The 21,809-nt window shown below is 35.4% G+C and overlaps 1 protein-coding gene across 5 annotated transcripts in view; it reads right to left on the bottom strand.

Annotated features, from left to right (window-relative positions):
- Positions 1-18,261, bottom strand: part of Dph6 (diphthamine biosynthesis 6) — a 180,070-nt gene extending 161,809 nt beyond the window's left edge. For 2 of the 5 annotated variants that reach the window (XM_063250311.1, XM_063250312.1), the window contains exons 1-3: positions 18,104-18,261; positions 14,392-14,486; positions 9,207-9,400 (exon numbers count right to left, since the gene is read on the bottom strand). In XM_063250311.1, coding sequence (XP_063106381.1) covers positions 9,207-9,400; positions 14,392-14,486; positions 18,104-18,246 — 432 coding nt within the window. In that variant the 5' untranslated portion in view covers positions 18,247-18,261. Of the gene's footprint in view, positions 1-9,206; positions 9,401-14,391; positions 14,487-17,563; positions 17,905-18,010 lie in introns of those variants that run through there. The other 3 variants (XM_063250313.1, XM_063250315.1, XM_063250314.1) reach the window with 2 other exon arrangements.
- Between the last annotated feature and the right edge of the window lie 3,548 nt (positions 18,262-21,809).

Below are 21,809 nucleotides of genomic sequence, written 5' to 3'. Positions count from 1 at the left end.
CTATGCCCTTCTATCTTTTTACTTTCCAATACAGGTAAGTTATTAGCAGTAATAATGCTTGTTGAATAAAAAACATAAGAATAGTTCCAAAAAGGTTCTAATACAGGTTAAAGTTAACCAAAAAAGTCAAAGAAAGTAAGACATCCTTTGAGTCATTTTATGTTTTTTTTTCACATCAGGACTCAACAAAATAAGCACTACTGAATACTTACCAAAAAAACCCTCCTAATATTTGTATAAAATATCACTAGTTCTATAACTACATAATAATTTTGGCACAATGAATTTACAGACTACATACATTACCAATTTTAAAAGATAAGATCATTTCTAGATCTATCATATCACATGTGGCTACCAATAAAGCCCTGTGCTCCAAAAGCATGAAATATAAAGCAATTTATAATTATGAATCTTGTAAGTATTGTTAGTCACTGAATTTACAACATAGAAAAGACAGGGTAAACTACATCTAAAAATAAAATAAAAGACTGTTGGATAGGAATATATACCTAGCATTTTAGGTAACAAGACTCCAAAAAGTTTTTTTGAAAATAAATGATTGCATATTCAGTAAAAGATAAAAATCAACAGGACAAAGACACCCACGGCATAGAAAGCACAAGGAAAGAAACTTGGGCAAAAAAAGTACTCAACACACTTTAGAATAAAAAGTAAGTGATTAGAAAGAAATCTGTCAATTAGAATAGAAAAGAATACAAGGTATAAAAGCAATTGGTAAATTCACAAAGTACTATATTATGGAAAAGATGAAAAGAAAAAGTATATATGTGAGTCGGTCAATTTATAGGTACAATCAGCAGTCACAAGTGGATACAGTTCAAGGTTGAGGAGAAAAAATACATTTTGCCAGATATAAAAAGTAACATTTTCTAAGCTGTAGGGGGAATCTATACCATAAGTGAAGACTCTCTGTGTAATAATTCAGTTTTGGAACTATAATAACTAACAAGTATGGTCCAACATTTTATTTCTAAACAGAGCTGCCACCATGTTATCCCTCATGCACACCTGAATTTATCATCAGAAAGGACCAGACATGATGCAGCCTCAATAAAGCTGCACCTGAGAGTAAAAACAACATTGGTCTGTTTCAATGCCAACCCTTCCTCCTTAAAGTCCAGAATCGATACAAACAAGTATTTCTTGTCCCAAAAGGACCAGGTCTAATGTCCAAAATCTTAGGAACTGACAGGGCTTAGGGCAAGCTGTCCAGTACTGAAGAAGCAGGTGCAATCTGTACAGGGCAATATGCCTATTTAATTTCCACTAAGTCTGGGTCTTCTCTGCAAATCTTAAGGCAATGTATCGTCCATTCCAATTCCTCTAGATTTGCCTGATAGCCATCCAATAACCTAGGATATTTTCCTTCAAGATATAAAAGTGAAAAGACATTTGCAAAGTTTTTGTTTTGTTTTGTTTTACCACAAGCAGCTTTTCTAAAGTAGTGATACCAAATGCTGGGAAATTATTCTTAGCACAAATGGTGGTTATACTGCCAAAATCAAAAGTATACCTCATTTTGAAAACTTTTGCTATGATACCCATTTCACTTAAGCTTCTAGATACAGAAACAAAAACAAAATCAACTTGGCACAAGTGACCGCTTGGCATACACAAGGTCCTGAGTTTGATTCCTAGGACAAAACAAAATAACAACAAAAATCAACATCAATTTCATCATATATTGAATTAATTCTCTTTCCCAGTACTAGATAATTAAATAATGTTAATATATTTGAACTTTACCTATAGAGTGGGCTATTTAAGCATTTTTACAGATCAGCTGACAAAAATGTCATAGAAAATCTGGAAGAAACATAGGGTAATACAGAAGGCAAGTTGACTACTTAGGAGACCTGCACAATATATAGGAAAGTAGTATCGAGAATGTGATCAAGCCAATGTTACAGTTTGTGTCTAGATGTCCTCCCAAGTTCACACAGTCATGGGGAACAAGTTCTTCAGAGATAGCTAAATCTAGCGTTTGTAAGTGATTCATGGTCCAGTGTTGGAATTAAAAGTATGACTGGTACACCTGTCCTAGAGCAGGTAGGCTGCATACAACATAAGGGACAGAAAGAGGCCTGTCCTCTCTCTCATCCTTGTTGCTTTGCTATAGTCTGTCCACCATGATTGTTTTCCTCTGCCAAGCCCCCATGCCTTGGATCCAGCTCATTATGAAACCATTGCAGCTACAGTGAGCTAAATAAACCTTTCCTCATTTTAACTTTGAGCAGTGGGTATTTTGTCTCAGAAATGAGAAAAGTAACTAAGACACTGTCAGATTTTAGAGGTTACAAAAGTGTTATTAACAAGTTCTAGAGATCTAATGATAGCCGCTGAAAATGAAGTGTAGTTTGAAAAAAGTAGAAGTCTAGCAGTAAAGTCCAGGTTTTGACTTAAGTGATGAGGGTAAATGATGATGCTTTTAACTAAGAAAAAACTGGAAATGAAAAATAAAAAAAAAAAAAAGGAAATGAAACAAGTTGTTGTAGGAATACAGTGACAATGTGCACTTTGAAATTGCTGGGTTTACCACATCTACAGGGTATTAAGAGGGAGAATTCATAAGGTACTAATTATACAGGTCCCATAGCATATGCCTATTATTGTGGTCCCAAAAGTCAACAATTTTTGAAAAAGGTAAGAGGGAAACAAAGGAGGAAGGATGAATAAAGAAAGCGAAAAGGCAAGAAGAAATACAAGGAGACAGTGAGAATCATCTAGGATACCCCCAAATTTGTAAAAAGTTGAAACCTATTAATTTTCAGAAACACATTGCTCTTTGCCTCTCTACTGCAGTTCACCCCACTACCAGAAATAGCCTGATATATACTTGCAGATCCATCATTCCCTCACTTTTACAAAATGCAGTCCCAATAACTGTGACTCTGCTTCTCATTTCAGAAATGACACATGATCTAGGCCTGTCCAATCAAATGAAACATCTTTATAAAACAATGAATGGCTCATGGATGATATATGTCAGGCCAATGAGACACAGAATATAACTAGAGATTTCTCTGAGTGATCCAAGAAAACTGGTGTTTTTCATACTACATTTAAGCCAAGAATGTAACTCAGTACCATCTTCTAACTACAAAGGTGCTGGCTGAGAACAGTAATGAGAAATAAGAGGTTAGAGAAACAAAAAATGAAACAAAAATCAGACTCTACATAATTTAGTCCCATAGCTTAGTTTACCAAAATCAAATTTAGCTTTAATTATCAATAAATTATTTAGAAGTACTTGAAAACAACTGTCCCTTAGAACTAAAAAATTCTACCCAATACAAAGAGTGCAATGTGATACATAATGTTTTCTAAAAATATCAAATTGAAATTTAATTTTTAAATAAAACCTGTAACTTATTTGTAAGCCTTTCTTTCAAAGTAAATATTCCACTTAAAGAGACAAGGCAATTAATCATTTATTATTATATTCAAATGAAATAATTTAAGTTAGATGCTTAAGAAGACAAAGAATGTAAAAAAAGTACCAAAAATTAAAAGGAGGATGAATAAAGAGATTATGATGGCAGTGTAGAAGCCAACATCAAATCACAACCTCTCTAAAACCTAAAATTTTAACATTCAGAAAACAACCACATAGCAAAGACAAAGAACAGAACTCCAAGAGTCAAGGAAGAGCCAGAACTTAACTGTGAAGCACAAGAGTATGGCGAGAAAAGAACAAAGCAGTCTGGAACCTTAATCCCCATTCAGGGAGAAGGACCTAACTCCTCAAACACAAGGTACCACAGAACACCAGCAGCTCTAAGCCCAGGAAAAACCTACAGTTACTGTAAACTGCGAATACACTGTAAAAATATATCCTGAAAGTGACTACCTCTGCATGGAGGATGGTACTGGAAAAGAAATCTGTTGCAGCACCTGCTATAATCAGGAGTTATATAAAAAGGCACCATTTTTGGAAGGCATTAATATTTTAAAACTGAGATACTTTAGAAATCAACTGAAATATTACAGAGCAACTACATTTAAGGATCTCCAAGGTTACCCTATCTGCCAGAGTGACTGTGTAGAGAAGATCAAAAGAGCAGATCTAGAGAGTGGTTAAGATAGTCACAGATCCCCTAGGAAAATAAGCCGCAGTGAGTTCAGCCTGTTTCGGCACAGTGACCCACACTCCATGGTGAAAAGCCAAGTGGTTTCCTGAGGGAGCTGAGTAGGGAAGCACTGGGATCAAGTCTAGAGAACTACTTCCTGACCGTCTTTTGCCAAATTCCAGCACAAAACAGTGATCTGTTTGCTTTTTCTGTCAACATGATCAGGAGTACACCTAGAGTTGAGAGTTCAATATATGTTCTGGGGTATACAGACTGAAGGAGCAACAGTGGAACCTCACAAGCGCACATGCTATAAAACTAGTCAGGGATAGCAGTGGCTGGGAGTACACAGACAAGCACAAACCCTAGAAGGCAAAAACTGAAATTTAATATTTAATTTAGAAAAGAATATTAGATATTTTCCATTAGAATGTATCCAGCTTTCTGGATTGAGATCCTCTAACACAAAGGTACAATCTCTGAAAAGCAAGGAGAACAGGAGAAAGCAACCAACGTTAAAGGTTTTCAACTAATTCTGTGAGTTAGAAAGGTATGAAGGAATGACAATGGGTCCATCAGCACAGAAAGACATAATCTGCGGTTTGCAAGAAGAAAAGTTTCTTTCTTAGGAAACAGCCTGAGCTAACTGATGGCAGTACATCGGTCTTTATTATTGATTTCAAAACAAAGGGTAAGTATCCAAAGCAAAGAATACCAAACAAATTGCTTCTGCTGGAAAGACTACCAGTCACAAAGCAACTTACACTAACAAGTTCTAACTTGCTCATGGAATAACCAACAGTGCAGCAATAAAATTTCTGCATCAAATTGAAAGAGTTTCAAAGCAGTTGAGTGCCAAAATATAACTGTATTCCATAACAAATGTGAAATACAAGGCTGGGAAAACTAAAATCAAGTGTTCATAGTCACACTTCCATTTTCTTTATTCTGGCATCACTACAGGTCAAACAGGACATTTGAGAAGTCTACAACATAAAAGAGAAGAAATCACAGGAAAAAAGACCCCTAAAGAAACATTTCAGTGAGTAAAAGATAACACTTATCTCTCTTATTTATATTTTAAGAAGAATGTAGGGATGTTGCCTCTACAGAAAGAAAAAATCGTTATATAAAATGAGCAAGAAAAGTTCTTAACTATTGAAAACACAATTACTAAAATAAAAAGACTTCAGCAAAGTAGGAAGATTTAAAAAGAAACTCTCACAGAATGTACAACTGAAAGACATAAAGATGAAAAATATGTGAGAAAAGACAAGCAGATGGAGACTCAATCTGGAAAGCCTACTATCTGACCAGTGAGATTACCAGAAAAAGGGAACACAGAAAACCAAAAGGAGCAAATTTGTCTCTCTACCCAAGACAAAGAGTTGATCTTCTGCCTGTGGAATCCTAGTCTTCATTCTGCTAGGACCAACATACATTTACAAAACCATCCCTGACCCAATAACTTCAGACTGAAGAATGCTATGTTGTAAATTGTTTTCACCTGGATTACATGCCTATCCCTAAATAATTAGTGAAAAAAAGAAGACAGTGATTTGCAACTACATAGGAAGTTGTAGAAAGAATATAGAAGAAACACCCTTCTATGTTCAGGAGGGTGCGGCTGTGATGTTTTAGTGTTCCAGGCATAAAGACCCAAAGTAGAACTTAACTGAAAAGATATCCAAGTCATCTGAAAAAGAACAAAAACCTTACCAACAAAATGATAGACAATGGTAAGCAATGCTTCATATTATTTTCTCTCTAAAACTGTAAGTTTAATAAAATGTGAGTGCAGAATGAGAATTACAGATGTAAAGGTTTAAAAGTATACTCTCCAATGTTCTGTTGAAAGTGGAATAAACAAGAGAAAGGCATCAGGCATCAGGATCCAGAAATAAGTAACTCCCACCAAGTAAGAAAGAAATATGCTGATAATTAAAATGTTTTCTATAGAAAATGTTTACAGATATGGTAACTATTACATTTTTATTTCATTTTAAAAGACAAATAGAATTTAGACTGTACTATATTTTCAGAAAATAATATAGGTTTATCTACATGCCAAATTAAGCTGGACAAGAATCAAATCTATAATTTAATATTAATGAAAATTTAAAGAAAGATTAGATCCTCCCCCACAAAAAAAGCACAGAATTTTGCTAACACCTTGAGATATATCCCTACCTGCCAGAGTCACCCAATAATCTATGACACATAAAGGCTTATTACACTTACATGAATTTCCATACAAAACAGGAAACTTACAACTCTACAAATTCTACTGAGATTTTCCTACTTATTTTCAGCAACTAATACATTCAATTTGTTATAAAATAGAGTAACTCAGTCAAAAATTAGCTCTAAAGTTTAGAGGGGAAAAGAATCACCAACTCAAAAGACTGACATATGTAAAAGTCAACTTCTATAAATAATGTTTAAAAGGAAAATAAATCTAAATGCTCACAATACTTCACTAGCATTTAGAGGACTAAAAATTGCAGTTCTTTTCTTAAAACAAATGAAGACTAATTTGCAAAATTAGCTTTTGTAGATTATATTTTTCCATAATTACTCAATTATTCATCACAATATGGAAGACCTCTACTGGAATCACTGTACCAATATTCCACAAATGGATTTAACTATAAAATCTTAGTTATATAAGTTCTTCCTTAAAGTCCTGTAATGTTTACAATGCCTAAGTTTTATTGGTCTTGTTCTCTACTGTTTTGTCCAACTTTATAATATCTAATGAGATAGACAATTCTTTTTAAGGAAACAAGAGACAACGTTGATAACCATTGTTGATAACCTTGTACTCTGTTCTACACCATGTGCTATGTCTATCCTTGGTTTTGACTGACAGCTTTGTTATGCCATATTTGACTGTATTCTCTCCCCCCCAAAAAAGTAATAATAAAATCCAAAATGTGTAAATTTTGTTGTAAAAAAGAGAGGGAGGGAAAAAAAGAAAAAAGAGCTCTAACGGATATAACAGCAAGTGTGTTTAGGGGTGTTAAATAGCTGACTATATTAATGTTTTTGGATCATTGAACACAGCTGTTTGCAGTCTCCCTGTTTGAATGTCCACTTTGTATTCTTTGATACTGTGATTTGAGCAACTATTTTCAAGATGATAATATGTAATCTATTAACAGGTGATTTCTTACTGTTATGTTTTTTTTCTTTTTTTGTAGTTCTGTATTACGTGTACCCTTACACCGCTTTGTTTTGTTTTGTGTTTTTCTCTTTTTCCTCTTAAATAAAATAAAAAAAAATAAGTTCTTCCTTAAAAGCAATATATTTCTGATATTTATGTCCTTAAAATATCCTATAGTAAAATTAGTATTTCCACACAGGAAAAGAAGGAACTATTTAGTCCCAGACAATTTGGTAATATCTCTTTCAAATACAGTTACAAATATTATGTACAAAATTCCAAAGCAGAAGTTGTTAAGATTTAACATTAGCATTAATTTACGTCATAACTGATGGTTACTGTAAATATAATGACAAAGCATCCATTTCTCCAAATATAGCATAAAGAAGGAAATTTCCTTCGTAATTACTATTAATCTGTCCATTTTTAATTAAAATTGATTATAATATCATTATCCTTACCATTTGTGAAGCTATTATCACTTTACTTCCCTAAAGTTAAGAATCTTGTGATTTTCAGGCAACCCAAAACATCTAATGTGAGTACCACCATTTTGTAGCATTAGTTTATATATTAAGTATCTGCACCCTGAAAGTGGAGGCTTTGCTTTCAGCATTTCATATTTTACAGTAAACTCTGTCAAGATCATAAATGTACCACTCTGGAGAGACAGCCAAGAAAAGCAGACATGTATCCTTGCTAGATAATCAAAACAGCTGTAATTAGCATGTATCTTCCCTGTGATTTCTTTTGAAAAGAATCTACTTTTTACACTACCTATAACTAAACCTATCAGTTTCTTTTTTTAAGTAAAAATGAAAGTGTTCTGATACATAAAATAAGAACTATTTTATCATGCAAACTTGAAAAGCATTTAAGTCTTTCATATAGGATTTTAATCAAAATCCTAAATTAAGCTTTGATTAATATCAAATGTAAAGTATAATGATATATAGTGATTTGAGACTAAGAAATTTTCATGATACAATTTTATGATAAATTTTTGAAAAGACTTAACTTTTCTTAAAAGCAAGAAAATGAGCTGGGCATTGTGGCACACACCCGTAATCCCAGCACTTGGGAGGCTGAGGCAAGAGAATGGCCACAAGTTCAAGGCCAACCGAGACTACACAGTAACATCAAGACCAGCCTGGGCTACATAAGAACCTGTCTCAAAAACAAAACAAAATAAAAAAGCCAGAAGATGAAATGCTCTGTCCTTTGGTACAGCAAAAACAGGTATCTTTCTTCCTCTTCCTTGTGAAAATATGTTAAGAAATACTGGCTTACATTTCCTATCTTGTCAGTATGCCTTAAATTACACTGACCCCAGACAACTAAATAATAATTAAACTTAGGAATACCACAGTGAATTCAAAAAATTGGCTACCAGTGATACTGCTTAATATAAAATCACCTTTGATAAATAATCTCCACACCTAAGATCTATACACACTAAGTATAGTATTTACTATATTACTAAATATTACTTTGATAAATAAATCTCCACACCTTGACATTGTCTCAGTCTTTCTCTTAATACTCTACAATAATCAAGTGTTTTGTTGTTGTTGTCTATTGTCTGTCCTTATTTTTCCTGTAGAAAATATCCTCTATCAAACAGATCTTCATCTGATTTGGTTAGTACACTGCTCTGTGTTTAGTTAACACAATGAGCCAAGCACATGATTTACTTGCTAAAAAAATGACTGAATAAACAATATTATCTGACAATTTTGGATAAAGTACAGTATATTAAAGTCTTATTTTAAAATATCCTTTAATATAAAGGATACACATTTTTTTCTACCCCCAAAAGATAAAATATCTTTTCAAAGACTAGTTGGAATATTAACAGTTGTAAATTCTTTATTATTAAACAATTTAATAAATAAAATGTACTAATTATACACTAAATTATAATTGTAATTGGTCTCTCTGCATACCTTCACAAGTTTCAAAAGCTCATAGAGATCTTCAACCTCATCACCTTCACATTTGGTATATTCCCGTCCTGTATCCAAGCTCCTTCCTCTTATGGTTCTGCGGTAGAGAGGAAGAGCCATTGCTTCTGCATACAGGTCAATGGCTTGATGACCCACTGTCTGATACATGTAGCTGTCTAGCTCATCAGACCTCTCTGCAACATGAAAAGTACAAATAATTAACAAAACAGTAAAAAAAAAAAAAAAGAAAGAAAATTTCTAAGCCCATATGGGTACTACTACTTGAAGAGTAGTCAAACTAAATTTTTACCACATATCTCTGTAAGCTTATATCGCAGAATAATATATAACAAGTCCACATTTTTCCACAGCTGCATTTAATCTAATTCTTAGGAGCTCTATTCATCTCTATTGCTAACTACAAATAAAATTACACATAAGATTGTGAACTATATACAATGTTTAAAAAGAGTAATACTATATATCAAATAAATTGATTAGTTTAGTTAACCCAAAATTTTATTACATACATTTTTTAAAAAATCATTCAGGGTTGTTCAAAGTCATCTACACTTGAAGAAAAACTTTCTTAATTAAAGGTCTACTACTTATTAAGTCACACAGCTGGGGATTTAGCTCAGCAGCATAAGTGCCTGCCTTACAAGCACAGGTCATGAGTTCGATCGCCGGTACCAAAAAAAAAAAAAAACCAAAAAGAATCATTAGTTATAAAGTTACAAATATTTGCGAGAAAAATTTAAGTGTTCTTAGTGTATCTCATTCAGTACATCAACAAAACAAGCATACATTCAGTATCAGGGCAGTCACCAATGTGTATAGGAACACGATAACTTAGGATAATAATATAGTCATTGGTTATCACAAGATTCTATAAATACTAATACAGGTAAGATATTCAAAACAGATTAGATCTTAGAAAGACATAAATGAACTTCGAAGTATACTGGATAGACTTTTTGATCTTATAACTTTACAAACTAGGAAAAGAATAGTGAACATACACAAGATTATTTACAAAGATATACATAATATTACTTATAGTGGAGTAAAAATTATTATGTATCCATATAATACTGTGCAGTCCATAATGTAATTTGAGCATATTTCTAATTTGCGTTATGCAGACTATAAATCCCATCAGATGGAATAAAAAAAAAGGATTCCATGTCAAGTTAAAAGTATGGGGACCAATAATGCTGTAGGCTAACATGTTTTCAAATCCTTCAACAAGGGGAGACAGTGTAACTGTCTATCAACCTAGAGAAGACTTAGATTTTATGGAGTTACTTGTGTTCCAAAGAAGATATATGAGAAATACAATTGTAGAATAATATTTAATGACATGGAAAATGTTCACATTACGCTAAGTTAAAAAGAATTTGCAAAGTCATTTGTTTGACATATACATGTCTGGGTGTTATATGTATATTAACAAAAAGGTCCACACTTAACACCAAAAATAGAAATAATCCTAACAAAAGACATTAATAATGACAGTGAGAATACTCTTTTAACAACAGAAACTATGATCATGTGCCATGTTATATGGTTCACCAGGGTACTAACCCACACATCAGAATGAATTCCTATAAAATGGAACATTATATTAATAAATCTACCACTGCTCCCAGTAGGAAGTAGAGATATAGCCAAAGTTACTTAAAAACTTTTCAGCCTGGCCAGGAATTTAGCTCAGAAGCACTTCACCTGCCTGTCAAACACAAGGTCATTAGTTTGATTCGTGGTACCAAAAAAAAAAAAAAAAAAAATCTTTCAGCCTTTCTTCATCTCCAACTTAGACTCGTGTATGGGTAATGAAAGTTGTAATAGTAGGGAATCAATTTATACAAAGAAATCTGAGTTTAGCAAGAAACATCCTAAGGTTAGTATAACAAAATAATGAAACTGGCTTCAAAAACTTTAGTCAAAAAAAATTTTTTTAATCATTTTTATTTTAAAGAGATTGAGACAAAAGAGGACATAACAACCCGATCAGATCAGAACAATGCAAGCAACACAGCATTTTATCACAAGACAACCCATAATTAACAGTAACTACCATAATGATTTAATATCATCTTACTCTGAAGTCCTACTATGCTTTTGTTCTTCTGTTTACTTTAGTTTTATCATGTTATATCTTATTGGATATTATGTGTGATAGTATAAACAAATTTTCTATGGAAAATGAGATAATATAGTAGCCATTGTTCATTCTCTGTTATTTGGTTCTGAAAGCCCTAAAATGCTTTCATTCTCTTGAATGGTTTTATACTGTTTTGTTATGTTTGATACTACCATATATGAAGTTATGCTCAACTATTTCAAAAATTTTCTTTAAGGCTCCATTCAGTATTACCTCCAATGTAACTTTTATCAGTGGAAGTCACACTGCAACAACTATTTTGAGATTAAATAAAACCAAAAGGCTCCACTCTCCCTGAAGCACCTCAATTAACATGCCATAAATGTCCCTACTACAAACTGAAAGAGATAGTTTTGTGAATTTTATGACAAATGCACATTATTCTTATTGATGATGATAAATTCTTTTTCAGACTATTAAAAACCCAATTTTATAACCAAATTTGCTCTATAGAAGGAAGTCATATCTAACAGTATTCCACACTGAGATTCCTTTTACAATATGTTTCAAGGAAAAAGAAGTCAACCAATAAACCAACTGATAAGCCCAATTTCCTGACTTTAAATTAGTATTATTTAAATCCTCTCCATCAACATACTCACAGCACTGTATTATCCTCTACAATTACTACAATTTTAGTTAATTCCACTTCATATGACTAACAATATTTTAAATAAATGTCTCAAGTCCACTAACAGGTTAACTTAAAGATATACTTTATATGGTGGCTTGTATCAAGATGTCCCCCTGACCAAGCGTCTGCACTCATACAGGGACTTTTGGGAAGTGACTGGACCATGGGTGTGTGATGCCAGACTATAGAGTGTGTGATTCTGGGAAAAAGAGTGTGGTGAAACTAACTGGATTTAGCACAAATCTGGGTGTGTATAATGGAACCCCCGCTCTGACTGTGGGTGGTACCGGCCAAAAAGTTTGTAGTCTGGATAGAATTAAAGGGACAGAAAGAAGACAGGCTTACAGCTGTCTGTCATGCTGTCCGACCTTGAAGCCAGTGGACTATGAACTGAAAACTCCATAAACTGAAGCAAAAATACCCTTTCCTCCTATAAGTTGTGAGTGAAGGGTATCTTGTCTCAGCAGGAAGAAAAATAACCAAGAAACTTTACTTGTCACTATTCTGTCAGTAAACAATGAGTACAAGGAAATTACACATTAGTGATTCCATACAAGTTAAATATATTAATTCATATAAAAAAGCTGAAGACAAGATACAAACTTCAAGGAGGAAAATTTTAATTACACCATATATATATTATATATTATATAAACATCTGCTTTTTAAACACTAAGAACTCTCAAGACCCTCCTGCCTGATTGGCTACAAGAGAAAAGGCAGTTTTTTCCCTTTGGTAAAGCTTTTGTCTTATAATACGTATACAGATCATGGTATTTCTCCCATTCATGCTCAAAGGGTTTTCTCTTTCTTGTTTAAAGTTAGAACAATTTAAAAAACACACACTTCTTAAAAATTAGCTATTATTCATCATCAGAATGCCAGCACAAAATTCTACATAAGCATTTACCCCTCTCTATATAGTATTAATGTAGCATTTTAAAAAAGCTTACAAGCCTTTCTTCAGATTCAGATATCCCTAAATGAATGTTCTACAACTACCGTTATTCAACCTTACTTCTTTATTTCTCCAAAATAATAAAAAAATACTAATTCTAGGAAAAATAAAGTTTAACATAGTTGCCTTAATATTTTGCTGACATGAAAACAAAATGAATTACACCAGTAACATTAAACATCAATATTATCGCTATATAACCTATTCTTCTATCTTTCCCCATTACTTCCAGCATTAATTAGATCTTGACCTCAGAAAAAGTAGAAAATTCAAATACCTTACTGAAATATCTGATCATTTATCCCAAAGCTAATTCAAGTAAGTTCATTAATTACTGGTATGCCAACAAACTTTGAATGTATACGAGTGATACAAAGATGCCCCAAATGCTGAGAGCATTCAGAGAAAGACAAAAGACAGGATCTCTTATAATCAGTCTATTAGGGGATAAAGAACAAAGATTTTAAAAAATAGAAAATGAGTACAAAATTATATAAAAGCAGTAATACAGGCGACTGGCAAGAAGGAAGAAAAGGAAAGGAGACAAAAAAGGGAAATATTATGTTTCAGATTCTGATTCAACTAGGTTTACAGGATACCTACTTCACGTCAGTATGAATAGTATTTTTCACATACACTAGTCTCTTAATTCATCCTAAAATAAAAGAGAGGCAAAAGCACAGAGCTTAAAAAAGTAAAAGAAATGATAAAAAGAGTTTAGTAGAAAAGTCATGTAAAAGAGTAACACTGTGTAAAGTTAGATCAGTGTTAATCTTTTCTCCCTCAGATTTTTTAACCATTATTTAACTAAAGAGTTTAAAAAGCCAATTGTGAATAATTGTTTTAAATTCTGTGAAAATTTCAAAACAAAATTGAAAAAAGTATCTAAACTATATATAGATATATTTCTTAATCATAAATAAGTAGAAATACGTACTTTATGTTTTTCTCAAGTTTCACAGCTTTGGCTTACATCTAAAATAGATAAAACTACATGTTTTAAAGTAACATTTCTACTATCAATGTCTTAGCTCTCAAGTTCCTTGACTTAGGGGACTATGTTATCTCTCTGTACACTGCCTCCAACACCTGGAGACGAGGTGTGGTACAATGGCACACATTCTGAAGTTCAAATCTCACTTTTGAAAATCTATGTGAACTGTTCTTTGGACAAACAAAACTCGGAGCTTCACTATACCTGTCTATTAAAAGTATGGTTGACAATACCTCTTTCTACCAGCTGTTAGGAAAATTAAAGGATATATATAGGTGAAAACAGTGCTAACTGCTATGTAGAATCGAGCATCTAACAGTTCTAAATATCTATTAGGCTTTTTCTTTTCCCCCTTCCATATTCCCTGAGAATAGAATTATCAAGGTAAGTTTCACTCATTTTGAGAATTTCCTAGTAAAGGCATTTACTTACCTTGGTTCTCATCTGGTCTCAGATTTGCTAAAGCAACAATCTGATGGCCGGCAGCAATGCACTGCATCATATTATAACAGCTGTCTTTCCCACCACTAAAAACAAAACAATGCAGAACAAGTCAAAAAGGGAGGTAGAACTAGCTCACTGACAATTACTCAACATAAAATCACTAGATATTGAAATAGAACACATTATTTAATCATAATTAGATTTTCAGAATGAGACTTTAACAATCAGAATGCAGCAACAATAATTAATTTCTAAATCATAACTGGGCAAATGAATCTGAATGTCTAAGCTGCTACTTACAAGTGCTCATAAAATTATACGCCACAAAAACAAAGAATATTCTAAACCAAGTAGAAGGACCCTCTACTTTGGCAGAGTGGTCTTAATACACAAAAGTACTTAAATCTCAGCACAACAGTATATATACTCCTTAAAGTTTTAAAACGTAGAATTAAGTTTTTAAAAAATCTGTTCCACCAAGTACTGGCTGCTATCACTAATTAAAGGATCAAATTAAATATTTGAGTAATGACAAATCTTAATATACTTGCCTTCATATTTTGTAGACATGAGAACAAAATAATGAATTATACTAGTAATATTAACCATCAATATTATTAGTGTATCAGCCCCTACTGTATGTACAATGCTCATTTCAGAGCTTCTCATGAAGAACAGTACAAGGAGAAAAATGTATTACAAAAAGCCTGCAACCCTTTCTTCAGATTCAGATTCTCCTAAATGACTCTTCTGTAACTACCATTACTGAACCTCATTACTTTATTTCCCCAAAATAATAAAAAAAACACTAACTCTATGAAATATGTAAGACTGAAGAGTGTGCATCCAAAATGAACACTTAGCCTTACAATTAATTGTAAAATGCACTAACATCTCAAATATGATTTCAAAGTACTACTTTTAATGTGTTCTGCAGAGGGAGAACTAATGTCTAACAAAATGTTAACTGAATATTCTAAGAACAAAAAATTTTAAGAAGGTGAACAACATTGGGAAGTCCTTACTACCTTACACTCCTTTTAACACTCCATATGCACACAAGCACAGTCAACACTCATTCCACCTTCCATTTCTATGGGTTCAACAAATTCTGCCAAAGAAATACTTGCAACAAAAATTGTATCTCTATGGCTGCCCCTGGCTCTTGCGAAAGCTTGGTCTAAGGAAGAAAATCAAGAAGCCAAGCCACGCCTTCCTATGAGCCAGCCAGTGCAAGGGCTAGGAGGTAAGAAGAGCAATGCTCCCGACCCCTCCAAAACAATGGTTGATTCAAAGTCAGGCTGAGATGGCAGCAACTAAAGTAAAAACTAATAATGATAACTTAATGCTTGGATTGATTGACCTTGTAGGGCTAAAGTTGGTAGTCTGAGCATCTATTTGGAGGATAACAATACACATTGTAGCAACTGTAGGGGATTTCCTTCTGTCTTTTTTTGAAATTCACTTTTTTTGTTGTATTTCTGTATCCAGAACTATTATTTTGAAGATAACAATATGGAATATAACAACCATTCTTAAATCACTATCATCTTGTTTTGAAAACCTATGTAGCTATTGTTTTTATGTTGTTTGTTGTTGCTGCTGTCATTTTCGCTTTATTTGTTGCTTTGTGGTTTGTTTACTTCCTGACTTTTTTTCTTTTTTCTCTTTAAAATAAAAAAAAATTGCACCTCTCAAGAATATGCACAGGCTCACTAAAATACACTATTATAGCTATTTACATAGCATTTACACTGTATTAGGCATTACAAATAATGAAGAAATGACAAAGTATCTTGGAGGTCCTATGTATCATTTTATATGAAGGACTTTGCATCTGTAGATCTTAGAACCCACAGAGGTCCTGTAACCAATCTCCTACAATATCCAGATGCAAGTGTACAGCACATATTAGATAAGAAATCGGACAGGTCAGATTTTCAGTTTCCAAATCTGGGATAGTTATTCAACACTTGGTCTACACACGTCATTACAGAGAATGGCCCACTTTGGTAATCTTCAATGTATCACTCAACTATAAAATTCAATGACTTGTTTACAAATTAATAAAATAGTACTCTGGCCTAAAGGTATTAAAAATGTTTTACTTATTGCTAAAACACATGCCTATCTCTCACTGTCATACACAAATAAAAAAAAGATTCACTGTTCGGGTTCAAATGAACACATATAGACATAAAACAAATATACAGGTATGTGATATGTAAGACATAGGCATACATGTCATGGGCATGTATGTTAGTGTATTGACACAACATACCTCCTGACATACATAAAACTCAAGGTTTTGTAATGATTTTCCAACACTGCTTTTTTCAGTAATTATAAAAGTAACACAGGAAAATTAGAGTATTTGGTGTAACAGATTATGTGGATCTTCTCTCCTTCCCTCCAAGTTTCTATCTTTAGTAGGTGTGTGTTGTATTAATCTTTTAAGATGTTTGGCAAACTGAATGTGGATGTGAATCATTCATTTCCTGGACTACTTTTCTGATTTCTGAAAACCAAGTGAAAATCACAGTAGTTAAAACTTAATCATTTCCTTTACAGAGGAAATAAGAATAGCTATCTTATACTCTCCTAAAAGGAATTGGAATACAGTATTCTAACAGCTGCTAATTGGAATGTCGTCTCCAGCTTGTAACAGGTCAATAGTGTCAACTTGTACCAGTCACCTAGCACACTGAGTTAAACATTTATGAAATCTTTAATATAGTTCAAAAGTAAATGCATCATTGCACTGTATCTTAGACCCTTGTGACCCAGTCTTCCTGAAACAAAATCCTTAAATAGTCTAAACTCCCTTTTCAGTATTGTGTGCTTCATTACTTCAATTTAGGGAATGAGTGTGGAACTTCTAAACTGTCCTGTTCTGGATTTGCCAGTCATATAACTCATTCACACATCAAATAGGATGGGTGATTACATATTTCAACTCCTTTGGAATATGAAGGATGCTATCACAAAAGCAGTCGTGGCCGGGCACTGTAAACAACTGAACTACCTCCAGCCTAAAACAGTGCAAATCAGTGTCCCCACAAGGGAAGAGATTTCCAGGACAAAAACATAGGGAGACAGCGAGCAATCTATGTCCACCCTGCAGAACCACAGGTGAAATGGAAGACGATGGAGAAGTGACCTTAGTGGAAGGTGGCGGGATACCAAAGATCCATGAGAACTATAGCGCAGAACGAAGGAAACCGGGGAGAAAACGCAGGAGTTATTAACAAAGTCGAACTAGGAGCTGCTCTCCAAGACCCACAGGAACTTTCACAAACACGAGGCCGGCAGTCCCTGAGTAATCACACCCGCGCCTCTGGTGACAGAGCCAGACACCAGGACTTTTCAAGGCTCCCCAGAGCAGCACTCGCTGAGAGAGAGACCCAAGGCCAGCGGCGAGGAGCGCGCAGCAGCGCCGGGCCAGCAAGCCGGGAAACAGCCCGAGGCCCCGCCTCTTCCTGTGGCCCAGAGGAGTAGCGAGCCCGACCAGAGGCCCCGCACAGACCCACTCTCCTCGGGTGCCAGCGGTGGCAGAAATAGCTAAAGGCAGACCGGGAGGAGGGAGGCGGCCCCCACGCCGCGTTACCTGATCAAGGCCGCGACCCTCATGCTGCGTACACTGCGCGTGCGTGTGGCGGGAACGAAGGCGTCTGAGGGCCGAGGTCGCCGGCGCGCTTACCTGACGCGCCGCGGGGCCTCGCGCGGGTGTTCACCGCGCCGCCTGTTCGCGACCCGGCACTTCAGCGTGCTCGGGTGCTGCGGAACGCTGGGCCATACTGAGGGTGTGCTGCCTCGGCGCCTCGACTCAGAGGCCAAGGACATCTCGGCCCGAAAAGAACAATGTTTAGGCATGGACTAACCACCTAAGTGAGGGCACTGAAGCTGTGGGAAGGGCAAGGTCCGTGTCGCGCGGCCCCAGGCCGGCGGCGCTGTGTTAGCTTCGGTAAGAGGTTGTGCCAAATCACACGTGCAGAGAATAGAACTGCTGTAAGAGGGGCGAGTTTATTCCGCTGCACCAACCCAACAAAGTAACGTATGCCGTTCCTTGGACTTCTCTGTGCTGTAAACCTCTAGGGTCCGATGTGAAGTTGAGCCTTTAAGCTGGGCTGTGATAAATGTTAAATATGAGGTTAGCCCAGTGACCCAGAGCTTATCTTTTATTTTTCTTACCCTCTTGAGAAGCTGAGAAACTTAGTTTCATAACCAAACAGCAATCTTGCAGGAGGAAAATGTAGCCTCGAAATAAATTCACTATTTATTAAGTTTCTTCCAAATAACAGGGGGACACATCCACGAATAAAGCAGACCACACCCTTCGTGGAGTCTGAGGGAAAGAAAAACAGGCAATACAGTATACAATTCAAAGCTATACAGATATGTTAAAAAGAAGTTCTACATAGAAAAATTGAGGGGAATTGAGAGGTTGAGGGGCAAACTGCAGAATCAAATAGTCCACTGACGTAACTTCATTGATGAGTTAAGCGGCTTTTAGGACAGAAGAGTCAGTGATATAACTACGGGTGTGCTTCAGGCATTAAAAAAAAAAAAAAAAAAAAAAACAGACTGCGTGCCTTGTGTGTTTGTGGAAGAACAAGGCAAATCAGTGGAACTGGAGCAGAAGTTAGAGTGATAGAGGGTCTTGACGGTCACTGCAGTCTTGGAAGAAAGGCGTGAATTAAAACTTAAAAGAATTTCACTGTGCAATGTTGAGAATACATCAGCTAATAATAGCCTTTACAATAACCGAGGAGAATGACACGATGGGGCCCAGAATCAAAATGATGAATTTGTTAAATGAGAGGATGACAGCTGTATTTTTTAATGTAGAGCCAATAAAATGGGACAGTTTAGACGTGAGATGTTACAGCAAGCCATGAAGGAACATGAACTACATAAATTGGTTCTCTATAGTCACACAGTATTTAGTGTGATTGTGTTGTTCCCAGCCCCAGCTCAGCATCTTTCTTACCTTTGGGTAAGCACAGGACCTTTGGGTTGAGGTCTTGCCTCCAGGTCTTTTTTTACCTCCAGAATAAAATTCTTTCAGTAACTTCCCGTCTTTTAAAACCTTTTACCTGAATTCTGTCAACTAATGAATTTTGCTGATTGCTTCTTGTATTGTTGGTACAAATATTGTCTCTTCTTAATGTGTTTTGTATTTCCTCATACTGCATTCCTTTGCAAATCACATTTGAATGTACTGTCAGAGCCACCCTACAAATAGTGAGTCCAATTTATTGTTCAGTAGATATTTTCATTTCTGAAATTAACATATATCAGAGTGGTTTCAACCCAGTTATCAGTTATTCTTAGAATTGTAAAATTTTGGAAAAATTTCTAAGAGTAGAGTGAACAAAACCAGAGGGATTATTAATCCTCAAAAAAGTTCTGTTACAGACTAGAGATTGGGCTCTGGTCTACTTTTCCCATTGAAGATCTTAAATCATTCTAAATCACCTTATGAGGCTATTGTTTTCTTTTGCTGAAATTTGAAAACAGTACTCGCAGGATCAGTTACTGTCTTTTGCAAATAGATACCAACAAAGTTTAGATGTCCAAGAGATTGCAAAAATGCCTATGAAGGAAAAAAAAGAGGGAGGAGAAGGGAGCAGAAGGCAGGAAACTCAGATTATAATACATGTTGAAGCCTATGAGAGCAGAAAAGGATGAAAGGACAAGTAGAAAAAGTCCCAGTTTGCAGTGTGATTCTGAGTGCCTTGACCAAACCAATGGGTAACCATAAGCCATAGTTGTCCATTAAAAGAATTTCAAATTGGGTCAGAATGCTACAATTCTAGTACATCTTTTGTGCTCTAAGACATCTCTCACTGTCTTAGAGCAGAGGAGAAAAAATTTGATCTGATGCAAGCTCATTGATCACAAAAGTGCCATAGCTAGGGTATGAACCAGTTTATAACAACGTTTATAGTACACCTCCTCTATTATTCCAATAAACCCCTCTTTGGAAAGCTTGGAAAAGGAAGGGTCATGAGATAAACTGGTCCTTCACACTGCAGCGGCCTCGTGTCACGCTGGTACTTGTTCAGTCCTGCACAATTCACTTCATATTCCCCTTACCCTCAGACATCACTTCAGTGTGTCTTCTTGATGTGCCTGCTGATATGACCCTAATTATATTTAAGACTCTTAACTGTTGAATTATAATAGTCTTTTCAGTCAGGGCTTGTTGCACGTACATTCACAGGTGCCATTGGTCAAGAGCATCAAGAGGCACCCAAGTGGATCACCCATGTTTCATGTGTGTATCACTTTGTCCCCAGTGTACAAAAGTAGTTCCACCTCCTCTGGCTATTCAGTTATGTCTGCTTTCTGATCCATGGGTGCAAAGAACCAAAACTGCTTCAGCTGTACTTAGTCATTGAATCTTTGTTCTGCCTCCTTACAAGAGAAGAAACCATTAAAGACCAGAGTCTCTAACTCTGCTTAGCCCACAGATGTGTGCAGTAAAGTGCAAAGTTCCTAGGTGTTCATTGAGAATGATTGTATATGGGGCCACTCTTGTTTTTAATTCTTGGTTTCGAGAGCTATGTATTCTTACTAGAACATGGTGCCATATAAAGATTTCTCATTTAGTACATACCCTGGTAATGACAAACCTGTTAGACCTTTCAGTGATACCAAAGCCTGCTACAGCATGTGTACCATAAATTTGCCACCACCGGCCTATACTATATCCTGAGGCCAGGCCCAGCAAATTTCTGTATTATTATCTCTGAGCTGTCATGGTTTATGTCTGTGGCCCCCAGGCCTCATGCGTTTGCATTGTGCATTTGTGATTGGTTGATTGTCTAACGCTTGAATTGGTGTGCTACACTGTGTGGCTGCAGCCCAGCCATGCTACCCTGCCTTGGAGCCAACTGAGTATGGACTGAAATCTCCCAAAACTAAGAAATAAACCTTTCCTTTCCCAACTTTGGGCTTCATGTATTTTGTCTCAGCAACGAGTAAAAAGTAACTAAGACAGCTACTGATTTAGCTGTGACTTCATTAGGACTTTACAGTACTCAACAAGACTAGTTTCACCTAAATAAAACAATGCATGACATTTACAGGGGCCAGGGGTTTAGCACAGCAGCGTAAGCACCTGCCTGCCAAGCATGAGATTGTGAGTTCTAGCTCTGGAACCAAAACAAAAAACAAAAATGTGTGATTCTTGGAACTGGGGATTTAGCTCAACAGCATAACCACCTACCTGGCTAGCATGAAGTTATGAGTTCAATCTCCAAAAAAAAAAAAAAAAATACATCCTATGGATAGAACCCTATCATTTACCTTGTTTTTGTGAAGTGAGTTTTCTTGTGGGTTCCCTGCTGCGAAGAGGCGTGGTTTTCATGCCTATAGAGTAATTCTGCTAGTAGTGTCAC

Source organism: Cavia porcellus, unplaced genomic scaffold (genome assembly GCF_034190915.1).
Source record: "Cavia porcellus strain 051 isolate PalLab524CR breed Dunkin Hartley unplaced genomic scaffold, mCavPor4.1 scaffold_6, whole genome shotgun sequence".
NCBI classification, from domain to species: Eukaryota; Metazoa; Chordata; class Mammalia; order Rodentia; family Caviidae; genus Cavia; species Cavia porcellus.
This window is presented reverse-complemented; position numbering and strand designations above follow the sequence as displayed.